The following is a 13,106-nucleotide window of genomic DNA, read 5'->3' on the forward strand; positions in this document are numbered from 1 at the left end:
CGATTAAGTCGAATTTCTTTTTGTCGAATTCCTACAAATTGCCGATCGGTTATTATTGTAGTTCATTTGCTACCATCCAAATTCAGCACGTACGGCAGTTAGCACTTCTGTGATTGGCTTTGCAGACAATTCTGTAACCTTTCACAAAGCTTGAATTTTATTGGATAAAGGGGGAAAGTGGGTCAAACAAATTTGTTGTTTGATTGGTCATTTTGTAGTCTCGCTTTTTCACGCTCCTTTCGAGATAATTGTATTTCCGGTACGGGTCAAGGGTTAAAACGTGAAAACGTTGAAGTGATGATAAGTTGACGATCGTTGAGGCAGAGTTTTGGACAAAAAACACCATAAATACAACCCTAAAGCAGTACGATCACTCGGTTTACATTTCAAAGATGCCGGTATCGCAGGAACGGTCAGACATTTTCTTTGTAAGTTGCAGTCGCATCGACTTTGTGGTTTTGGTTTGCCCTCTATGCATGATGATTGATCTATCTCATCTTCACTTCCCAAGTTTAGAAACTTGAGTGACAACTTTAATAGTATAATACCAATTTTGTCGTCACCGAAAATTGAAATTGCATGTCATAGCTGTGATCAAATGTATTAGTCTTACATAAAAGGTGGGTACATTTCGGTAAAAACAGAATTGCATGTAAAATACATCGCATGTAAACAGTGAAACACAATATTTTATGGAGTAATGATTGTGTCAGTTGTTGTTACTGTAAATTGATTGTTTACTTACCTATACGAAGATATTGCACACTTATGGATATTCACAATTAACATCTGATTATGTACCCAGAATCGCTAAACAATCTTTGTGATTCACGTCTTGTGTTTCTCTGTAGGAAGAAGATGACCTACCATATGAGGAAGAAATCTTGAGAAATCCATATTCAGTGAAATGTTGGTTACGTTATGTGGAACATAAAGGTGTTGGTCCAGGCAGACATGTTAATGTCGTGTTTGAAAGAGCACTAAAAGAATTGCCAGGAAGGTAGGAGGAGTGATGCATTCAATCTACTATAAGTGGCTGTAAAAGTGTGAAGAGAAAACTTATTAAAGTCATAATTGTATGGTTATGAAGAAGATATACTTTGGATGAAGTCTAGCAAACCTCAATATGTTTTAACTATGTGCACTGCTCTTAAAGTAATGAAATATTTGAATGTCACAATATGTACAAGCATTACAAACTGACGAGCTGCTTTGAAAAATGTTGTTGTGAAAAATGACATTACACATTGATATTTTAAAATTAAAAATTCTAAATTGTCAGAAGAATGGGAAGTAATCAAGTTGGATTTGCAATAGTCTGTAAGGTACGCCGTGACGGGGCGCCCTCAAACATCAGGCAACCCCTAGAGGAGGCCGGCGAGGGCGAAACGTCACAACGTATCTTACAGTCCAGATTTGCAACATATCAAACCAGTTTTAAGTGATGTAATTGTACAATCTGTGTTTTTTTGTTTCAGTTACAAATTGTGGTATAATTATTTAAAGCATAGAAGAAGGCTGGTGAAAGGTCGATGTATAACAGACCCAGCATATGAAGATGTGAACAATGCTTATGAAAGGGCATTGGTATTTATGCACAAGGTACAAAACATAGACTGTGCTAGTATTTTACATGCATGTACAACGTCAAGTCTCAAATCTTGGCTGATCACCTGTTCTCATTGCAATAGATGATTCTCATTCATGACAACCAAGAAGTGCCTATTATGAGGGATTAGTGACTATGATTACTGGCAAATTGAAGTCATATTTTTGTCTTATCATTTGAAGCAGGTCACCTGCTTCCTATATGTAAATCAACTTCAGAATGGCTGGGCTGTTTAGTGGTTGCTACTGGCCACCAGGTGGCAGTATGATCAGTAGATTGTAGATGCTTGACTCAAAACATGACAAGGATTTATCCTATCATACCAGCGTTTTGCTTTTCAGCTATACACACACAGGCCTGTATAGAGTATATATAATTGTTCCCAAAAACCTTGCAAAAGTTTAGTACATTGTGCTCTGCACGTATCTTGTAAGTGCTTCATTTAGCCCTGTGACAGTTTTACACGGAAGCCCTTGGGTCGTTCAGTTTTCCCTACATTGTTACAGATGCCCAAAATTTGGTTAGATCATTTTGTCAGTTTTGCTACAGGTGCCATTGGCTCATTGTCATTTCTGTTACATTGTTACAGATGCCCAGAATCTGGCTAGATTATTGCCAGTTTTTGATGGATCAATGTAAAATAACCAGGAGCAGACGTACCTTTGACAGAGCACTACGAGCCCTACCAATCACCCAGCACCACAGAATATGGCCACTGTATCTGAAATTTGTACGGAACCACCCACTGTCCGAAACTGCCATCAGAGTTTACAGGAGATACATGAAGGTATGAAGTATGCATAAATTAATAATGATGCACAGATATATATAGACAATTAAATACCATAGTAGCTTCTCCTAATTGTACTCAAAATGTAATCAATAAATCCCCAATGTAAACCTGTAATGGTGTAACATATGCTTTCTCAACTCCCTAGGTGCATCCAGTCCATACTGCCACTGACTAAACACACAAGATCTCATCCTTCACATAACAATCTCTGTCCCACCACATCCCCAATTGTACATCATCATTTACAGTGATTCAGGTCTTTTGCCCAACTTTACAATCACAACCAAGCAGTAGCAATTATGACTCAATGATTATAACCATTCAACCATCATGACTCCACATATTGAAATCATCACGTCAAAATACAATCCATATAAACTTTTTTAATTAGTAAATCCATTTTTGTAGCTACTGCCAGAAAATGCAGTGGAGTACACATAGACTATATATGTAGAACATTGGTAACATTGATATTTTGTCTGTACCTCACCCAATATTTAATCTGTCTCTACCTCACCCAATATTTCGTCTCTACCTCACCAATATTTTGTCTGTCTCTACCTCACACCAATATTTTGTCTGTCTCTACCTCACCCAATATTTCGTCTCTACCTCACCAATATTTTGTCTGTCTATACCTCACCCAATATGTCATCTCTACCTCACCAATATTTTGTCTGTCTGTACCACACACCAATATTTTGTCTGTCTGTACCTGTAGCTACTGCCAGACAATGCAGAAGAGTACATTGAGTACCTGAAGGATATTGATAGATTAGATGAAGCTGCTGTAAGACTTTATGATATTGTCAATGAAGAAGATTTTGTTTCCAAGGAGGGAAAATCCAACCATCAGGTAAGAAAACTACACTGTTTCTGTAACAGTTCTAGTCTGATATTTCAAAGATCACAGTTTTTGGACACTTAGCAGAAACTATAATCACTTTAAGACAGATAGCATATTTCTATGACATGGCCTTGGTGTGTATATTGTACAGAACTGCAATCACAGTACAAGTACAGTTAACTATGAAAAATGACAAATGAAGGATTATTCAAATTGTTTGAACACTTGTTGGTAAATGCCATATCCACAGACAATATCATTATGAAATTGCAAGAGAAGTAATGTAAAGATTTAATCAGGCGTTAAGTGAATGAAAATTTGATAAGCTTTGTCTCTTTGCCTGTAGTTGTGGCATGAGTTGTGTGATCTGATTTGCAAAAATCCTAAGAAAGTGACGTCTCTAAAAGTGGATCCCATTATTAGAAGTGGTATCAAAAGATTTACTGATGAGAGAGGACAGCTGTGGTGTTCCTTGGCAGATTACTACTTGAGAAGTGGACATTTTGAAAAGGTAAGACTTTCTGGTCAAAGTATTTGCTATGTTTGAAACCCCCAATAACTGAAAGATCAAAAATTGACTAATGTTTACAGTGGCTGTATAATTGGGTTTGTTTTGTATTTTACAAAAACAACTTAGCTGTCTTTTTTCTAATTGAAAAAAACAACAGAATGTGCTAAAAACAAATGTGTGTTTGTAACTCCATAAATACAAAAAAATGTTAAAAGTCTGGAAATAATTTATTATCATAAATACATGCAGTGATTTGTACATAAATTTGGTATAATGGTAAACACACGTAATCACTATATCATCTCCAGTCTGCACATGCGTCTGTCTCTTCCTCATATATTGAAACGTCACTATGCATGAATAGTATAGTAATATTTCAACTGACACAAAGATATGGAATATTGCAGCAGTGAGAGCTTTAAAGTGGCCATATGGATGAGAATTTGGTATTTATTTTGGCTTTTTATTTGATAAAACAGCTTCACTATGTTTTTCTACTTGAAAAAATAATGTGAAAGAACATATACCAAGTCTATGTTCGTAACTCAATACATTGCAAAGAGATGGAAAAAGTGTAAAAAGTTTGTTATTGTATGTACAATAACAAACATTTTATACACTGTTTAATGTTTTGCAGTTTATTGAGTAAACACTGACTATAATCTTTTGTTTCTCCAGGCAAGAGATATCTATGAGGAAGCCATCCAGACAGTGACTACAGTGAGAGATTTTACACAGGTATTTGATGCTTATGCACAGTTTGAAGAAAGTATGATCAGTGCAAAGATGGAGACATCGGCTGAACTAGGACAGGGGGAAGACGGTAAGGTCATTTGTATACGTCTAACTCTGTGCACTCCTTTAAAATGTAGTCAATACAATGTACATTGAAGTCCGAAATGACAAAATTAAATTCAAACAAAAGTTGAAATACAAAATACACTGGTTGAACTGTTGGTGGAGGGTCTATGGTTGAGCAAAGAATATTCATGACCCCTATTACCTTCAATGAATAAATCATGAATATTCTATTGTTCAAACATGACATAAACAGTGTTTTTTGGTGCCACCATTGAGACAGTGTGGCCCACAGCAAAGATCCCTAAATGGGGGACAACTTAGACTTAATCATGATTATCTGAAAATAATGCAAGTAATGTAGGTGATGTAAAACCATAACACGACTCTCCAGAACCCCAAAATTATGAAAATGCCTTTATTTCCTGGAGTGGTCTTCATAAAAAAAATAGTAGTTTCAATTGTGTGTGATCACCTAATTTTGATGTTTTAGTTCAGATGGGGAGCTTTTCCAAGACCTAGATAAAAATCACATTCCAAATCACAATAATTGTAAACAAATTTGGTTTGGAAAAACAGTTACTGGACCCCAGATTCTACCATCTTGATCTCCAACTGACAAGTTCTGAAGGTGTTACTGGTCACTAACTATCTTGTTTAAAAAATCCCAGGAAGAAAACTTAATATATTTTGTTATTGATTATAATCTTACAGATGACATTGACCTTGAACTGAGACTGGAGAGATTTGAAGATTTGATGGACAGACGACCATTACTACTGAATAGTGTACTTCTACGACAGAATCCACACAACGTACATGAATGGCACAAGAGAGTCAAGTTATTTGAAGGCAAACCTAAAGACATCATTAATACATACACTGAGGCTGTACAGACAGTAGACGCACAGCTAGCTACAGGCAAACTTTACACTCTATGGGTTGAATTTGCCAAGTATTATGAACAACATGAACAGTTGGCTGAGGTTTGTCATGTTGCCATTTTTTTTCAACATTTCAGATTTCATAGAATTTGTCAAATATTTTGATCAACATGAACAGGTGGTTGTAGTTTCTTGTGTTGGATTGTTTAACGTGTGTCAAATGTTCTTGAATTTGCCAAATATTATAAACAATATGGCCGAGGTTTGTTACATCAATTTTTTCAACATGTTAGATTTCAAATCTTGAATTACCTGTATTTCTATGAATGGGTATATAAAATGAAAGCCGCACACAGTCCAATTTACACAAATCAGCCACACTTTATACCATATAATGTATGGCAGTGTGTGATATGGAGGAAATTCCTTGATTTTTTGGCAACAATTGCCAAGATTACATTGATGATATAGATAATCATAAGAGTTTAATAGAGTAATAAAGTTTTAAAAAATGATTCAAATTTGAAAGGTTTATATCTTAAACTATCAGTTACAGTATAACATTTAGTGTAATAGAAACCATTCCATCCTATAAACTGTATATATTATTATTATTTTTTCAGGCCAGAGTTATATTTGAAAAAGCCACCAAGGTGACCTATGTGAAAGTAGAAGATTTGGCTAGTGTGTGGTGTGAATGGGCAGAGATGGAAATCAGACATGAGTAAGTACAAAAAGCAAGTTATTTTCACAGTCCTTAGTGTTGGGGTCTCTGTTTGCTGCCCACTTCTCCTGTTGCACTGCTCTGTATAATGCAGCTGAACTCAAAACATACAGTACAAAAAAGAAACTGCCAACAATGAGCTGGTTTTTGAAACGACGAAACAAGGACAAATATGATATCAAAACGTTTGCAATGGAATGAAAATCAACAATGTCAACATTAATATTTTGTTTCTCTACAGAAATTTTGATGAAGCTTTGAAACTGATGCAGAAAGCAACAGCTATGCCAGCCAGAAAAGTTGCTTATGGTGACAAGGTATTGACAATGTTTTAGTTTATCTTACAACCCAATTACTTCTGTGGTATCAAAGTGGGAAACCAAGCTTCAAAGTTCAACCAAAACATCCAGTAAAGTGTAATCTCTAAATGAAATTCTTAGACAAGGGTTTATTCAAGTTTTTGTACTCATGGATACCATGCTCTGATTACTATACTCATTTTTTATTTATGAAAGAAGCATTTCTGTGGGCAGAATTATTAGCACTGGTGGAGAATTTTATTGACTTTAGTTTGAAACACTTGGAAACGGTGAGTCTTCAGAGGATGTTTCAGTTTTCAAACAATCATGGTCCTCACTTTCAGTTCATAAGCAGCTAGCAAACAGCACACCTAGTGGCCAAAGTAAATGATCTTTTGTCTTTCAGATGGCCAACGTACTGTGTAGTGAGCTAATATCTTTTTGCTGCATGGGTAATACTGCAGCATTTGATGATTAGAATACTTTTTTTCATTCTGCTAACTTTTTCTCTCTGTTTTTTTCAGAGTGAACCAGTTCAAAAAAGATTGTACAAATCTCTCAAAGTCTGGTCCATGTATGCAGACTTGGAAGAAAGTTTTGGTACTTTCAAGGTATAGTATGGTGCAAATATCACTTGCCATTGCAAGTATTGAATGAAAAATCAAAGAAACCATTTTTAACACAACGGAAGGACTCTCTCATTGCCAAGGATTCAGAATCAATTGTAATATAAATGATAATGGTCTAGATATAGAGAAAGAGAAAACTTGTTTCACCTTTTTGCTTTTTTTTAAAAAAAGGTATGAAATAACCAGTTATGTATGTCCAAGATTCAAACAGTACTGACATTTTGAAGGAACCCTCAATAATGCAGTAAAAATTATTCGCAGACCAATTATTCACTGAATTTTGTAGAAGGAAAAATGTGAATATCTAGAATACACTCACAGAATGACATGTATATCTCTTTTATCTTGTACAGTCTACAAAAGCTGTGTATGACAGAATTATAGATCTCCGTATTGTCACACCACAAATCATCATCAACTATGGCATGTTTTTAGAAGAACACAATTATTTTGAAGAAGCTTTTAAGGTGAGAACCCATATAACAATGACAACTGATATTATCAGAGGTTTGTTAGATGAACCTCTCCACTGTCGTGTTCAATCCCTATATTGTACTGCTGGTATGTTATTTCGACTTACGGAAGGTCAGAAAGAAGTAGGGAAAGCATGGGGTGGGGGGCAGAGAGGCAAACAACATAACTATGTTCTATGTCTTTATCACTACATGTAAAAGAGAGGAAGAGGGAGGATATTATATCAATCAATATGCAGACTAATTTAGTCTGTAAGTTATTAGGAATCCTTATATATTTTTCCATTACAGTAGAATTTTTTCCCAATATTGCACCATGTCAGTGTTATCAAAGGGAAGACCAGATTTCCTATTTAACATTCATGTATCATATTTTCACATCTTTGGACATTCCTACCCAAAAAAAGGTAGAGATGGTCAAATATAATACCTGATTTTGTTTTATCTATAAATATATCTTGTGTCCACTCGATTTTGTGTTGCTTCAATTCTTTGATGTTATCATTTTACAGGCCTATGAACGTGGTATAGCACTATTCAAATGGCCTAATGTGTACGATATATGGAACACATATCTGACAAAGTTCATTGAACGCTATGTAAGTATATGTATTTATATAAATATCATGAATGCTATGTAAGTATATATAAGTTCATTGAATTTTGTTTTTTGAAATGCAAGTTTATATAATGCTATGTATCTATACATTTTGGTATTGGTAAGTACATGCACATGCAGTTAAAGAATGTCTGTCTGCCTATTCATCCTACCAGCAATATCGCAAAGTCGATGATTCAAGTTTGCTAACTTCAATATGACATATGCAAATTAATCAAAAGAAGTTTGAAGAAAAGTGAAAAAAAGAAAAATTAGAGAAAACTTTTTAACAGGAGATTTTATCAAGGGCTGTTTTAACCAATTTGTAATATTTATGATTTCAATTACTATTTTTCAGAGTGGAACCAAACTTGAAAGAGCCAGAGACTTATTTGAACAGTGTCTGGAAAACTGTCCACCCAAATTTGCCAAATGTAAGTTAGTTAATATATTACTTTGTATCTTAGAAGTAATCTTCATTGATATTATGAATCCAGGGAATGATGATATACGCAATTGACTAATATATACTCATTTTAAATGTCTTATTTTCAAACTGTATCACAATGTAAACTACTAAGGATTATTCAGATGATTTCTTGCAGTACAATGTAGAAGGGATGTGCTTGTCTTTCACATATCTACAAATATTTTACAATTGAGTGAAACACTACATGTACTTATCTGGAAGGGGAATTTACAGAGTGTGAAAGGTCTGTTTTTGAGGTTTAACAACAAATACTGCATAATGTTGATCATACAATTTCACTTTTAAAGATTGAGTCCAACAAGAAATCAATACTGTCATTTGATTGTATCTTGTATGCATTGAAAAATTTACCAATACCATAGTCCCACATTTGAAATTTTAGTGATGGCAGTTTTACAGCTAGTCTGTAAGATGCATCATGTTGGAGTGCCCTCACACATCAGTAGGAGCAGTCCAGAGGGTGAAGCCTTGAAGCAACACGATATGTATCATACAGTCAATTTAAAAGCATCATAACTTTGAATCAAATCTTTGTTGTTGTTTTCACTTTCTCTGTGTAGCTATTTATTTACTGTATGCAAGGCTTGAAGAAGATTATGGTTTGGCAAGACATGCAATGGCAGTATATGAGAGATCTACTGGTGGTGTGTTACCTGAAGAACAGTATGAGGTGAGAATGACAGACGGGATCCCTAATGAAATAACTTTGGACTCTGCGTTTTATGCATTCAAGCAAACATATTGATCACAATGAAGATACAATAAAGTTCGATCACGAACAAACATACTGATTGTACATTTTATCTACAAATTGTCGGTGAATATTTCAGCTTGATGTTTCTCTTGAAATGTTTGCAAACAAAGCATAAAGAGAAGATGACCACAGTGGCACGTTTCAGATATTGTAGGTTTGAGTTAAAAGAAAGGAATTTAGATGACTGTATGTGATATGAAATAACTCGCATAGCTTTGTTACAAATAAAAATTTTGTTATCGGAACTACTTGCCAACAATGGGTATCTTCATAATCACCCTATTTCTACTTCTATTTCTATGCTAAGTCTCTTCAAAGCCTATTCAGCAACAGGACAAAGTTGTTCACATTATTGTTATTGAAAAAATTCAAGTTTACAAATGCCCCAAATACTCCTCCATCTTCTGGTACATGACCACCTGAATTCACAACACAGTTCCTTACCACGGCACCCCTTCTATAAGTCATATCAATCATGTATATTTTCTCAGTTCAATGTTTGTCTTTTCTGTCAGATGTTTAATATTTACATCAAGAGGGCGGCAGAGATTTATGGTGTAACACACACTAGGGCTATATATGAGAATGCAATTGAAGTTCTACATGATGACCATGCCAGAGAGATGTGTCTCAGATTTGCTGATCTGGAACGTAAACTGGGTGAAATTGACAGAGCCAGGGCTGTATATAGTCACTGTTCACAAATATGTGATCCAAGGGTAGGTAATAATTAGTAACAAACAGACAGACACACACACACACACACACACACACACACACACACACACACACACACACACACACACACACACACACACACACACACACACAGTCAGTTGTGTGCAACACATGTGCACACATACTGTGATGCACACAATCTATCAGACACACCTATATCTTTACATATTAAATGTTAATCTTGCAAATTAATTGAAAAACTAACACCATTTCCCACCTCCCACCATATGCAAGACAAATAGACCCTAAAAGGGTGGAGGAAATATACATGGTAGGAATAAATCATATTGCAAACCGCATTGTGTATGTCTTAGCATCAAACTTCAGTGTAACATAGTGACTGACAACCTAATTCTTACCTACAATGACATCACACTTACAGGTGACACCAAGTTTCTGGATGACGTGGAAAGAATTTGAAATCAAACATGGTAATGAAGATACTGTCAGAGAAATGCTGAGAATAAAACGAAGTGTGCAAGCTACGTACAACACACAGGTGAGTAACTATCTCATAGTTAACGTGACAATGTGCTCAAACTCAGTATTTATGAATGACTGCCAAGTCCAAGATGATGCCAATATATTGGCTATATAGAAGTTTACAATACTTATCAACACTACACATACAGTACTGGTAATATAAAATATATGCTGTGTTCTATTTTGTAGGTGAATTTCATGTCAGCTCAGATGTTAGCTGCATCAGGTACTGGCACAGGAACAGGTATGTTGAAATTGAATGTTTATATTTTGAAATTATCAATATAATGTTTCCAATCCATTACATCATATACACCTCAAAATTGTTATAATCATCTAAATGGGGTGGTCTGTGCAGCTGTATACAATACATGATTTCAGATAGATGATGATATGAATTTGAACTATACCTTGATATTGCTTTCACATATACTGTCACATGCAGAATTGAACAAACATATGGGTTTTGGATTGTGGCAATACACAGACATCCAAAAATAGTGTAATGTTAAAGAACTGTACATGACAGAAAATAACTGTGTTCAAATGTCTGTATGATATTGTATGCAAATGTCCCCTCACTAAGTCCTGTAGACTGTAAGATACGTCTTGACGTTTCGCCCTCACCGGCCTCCTCTCACACTTGCCTGATGTTTGAGGGCGCCCCGTCATGGCGTACCTTACAGACTATAAGTCCTGTTGTGTTGTTTTCAGTATCTGACCTAGCACCAGGATCCAGTGGTTCAGATGAGATGAAACTATTAGAACAAAGAGCAAGGGCATTGGCAGTAGAAGCCAAGACAGATAAACCAATGCCTAAGAAAGATATACTATTTGTCAGGTATGTTCTAGTCTTACTACATGTTGTGGATATTATAAAATTGAATGTTATGTTTATGTACCAGCAATATACTTGCAAACAGTGCTGCCTAAAAGGGTTGACAATTCCTCTCAGCATGGTAGATTTTAAACAACATATGTCAAACATCATAAGAAATTACACAAAGTCTCTTACAGACAGAGGAGAAATTTGGCAAACTTGGACATTTTTGTATGTATCATTAAAAAATACTTGGAAACACAAAGGTTAAAAAAATGATAGTAATAGGTAAATTGTCTTTTTTTTTCATATCAGATCTCAGATCAGATTGGAAATTTTACAACAGGATACAACATATGTATAACTTGATGTCTTTGTTTTTTTTATTTTCAGTGGTGGTAAGACAACAACTGATGAACAGCTGGAGGAGATTAGTAAAACTGTTAATCCTGAAGAGATCAATATTGATGACGACGATGAGGAAAGTGATGAAGGCCCAGATGGTGAGTTTAGATAGATGTGAAACTATTCAATCAATAAGTTAGATGGATGTCACTAGATTGGTGGCATTTGAAGTTACAGGATCATGTCCCAATAGTTCATGAAGTGCTTACCATAAAAGCAATGCTCTATAAACATATCTATTTTGGCACTCAAACATTTTATAGCAGAAAAACTATTTTCATATATGGGCTCCACCATATTTTGACAAACAAAATTTTTTTTTGGACCACAATATACTTATGGACACATCACTTCTAATAAAGTTCTATAAGCTAAATGTATTTTCATCTAGTTAATAAATTGATCTGCCATTATCACCTGTAAATATTCAGATTTTACTTTTCAAACTGATTCATTTTTTAAAACTTTGTTGGCACATAGTTTCAGCTAAAGAAATATATAAAAGTTTAGAGCCAAAATACTTGTATTCACAGTATTTGACATCGAAATATGGTGTTATCCAAATTTGTCAATATTTCTTATATGAGATATCATGATTGTAAGAATTGATGGATTTATTATTGTGGTGTGATAAAGTTCCAAGTTGCAAGCCAGTAACAAATAGTTGAATAGATATTATCAATGAAAGCTAAACAACCAACATAATCTATCTACTAACACACCTAAATTTACTGCTTTCATTTAACAAGTGTATGTATTCAGGGCCAGAGACTCGATTAGTTCCACTAGAACTACCTCTCTGGTCCTCACCAATCACGTACATGTACATTTATTGTTGGTGAAATAAACTTATTATTATTATTATTACCTCTGACGATACTGATAAGACATCAGCAAAAATTTGGTATTCACTTCCAAGAATTTTTATACTCTGTGAGTAGAAATTTTCATTACCATTAAAGTATGTACCCAGAGTCCATGAACATTCATTCTCAGATAATCTTATATAGTTCTGGACTGTCCCCTTTAACATAATACTGTACATGGTATACATAGTAATTGTACCAGAAAAGTAACTGACCAATAATATTTTGTTGTTTTTTACTCCCTTTCAGAAGTGGAAATTGAAAAGAAGAGTGTACCAACTGAAGTCTTTGGTAGTTTGAAAAATGACTGAATTAATATTTTGTACTTTGTAATAACAGTTTCAAATGACAAGAAATGAAAGTAGACATTCCAGTGTTAATGAGA

General features: G+C 34.8%; 1 protein-coding gene across 1 annotated transcript; it reads left to right on the forward strand.

The window, feature by feature from the left end:
- The first annotated feature begins 286 nt into the window (after positions 1-286).
- Positions 287-13,106, forward strand: LOC144441045 (pre-mRNA-splicing factor SYF1-like). The gene is made up of 21 exons (XM_078130555.1): positions 287-428; positions 852-1,000; positions 1,479-1,602; positions 2,199-2,396; positions 3,124-3,258; positions 3,596-3,760; positions 4,439-4,583; positions 5,273-5,544; positions 6,066-6,166; positions 6,408-6,483; positions 6,990-7,076; positions 7,448-7,561; positions 8,080-8,166; positions 8,524-8,599; positions 9,216-9,325; positions 9,925-10,128; positions 10,530-10,646; positions 10,820-10,874; positions 11,345-11,471; positions 11,844-11,953; positions 12,971-13,106. Exons 1-21 carry the CDS (start codon positions 393-395, stop codon positions 13,030-13,032), a joined length of 2,550 nt encoding a protein of 849 aa, XP_077986681.1. The 5' UTR covers positions 287-392; the 3' UTR covers positions 13,033-13,106.

The sequence above is a fragment of the Glandiceps talaboti genome, chromosome 10 (assembly GCF_964340395.1).
Source record: "Glandiceps talaboti chromosome 10, keGlaTala1.1, whole genome shotgun sequence".
Taxonomy (NCBI): domain Eukaryota; kingdom Metazoa; phylum Hemichordata; class Enteropneusta; family Spengelidae; genus Glandiceps; species Glandiceps talaboti.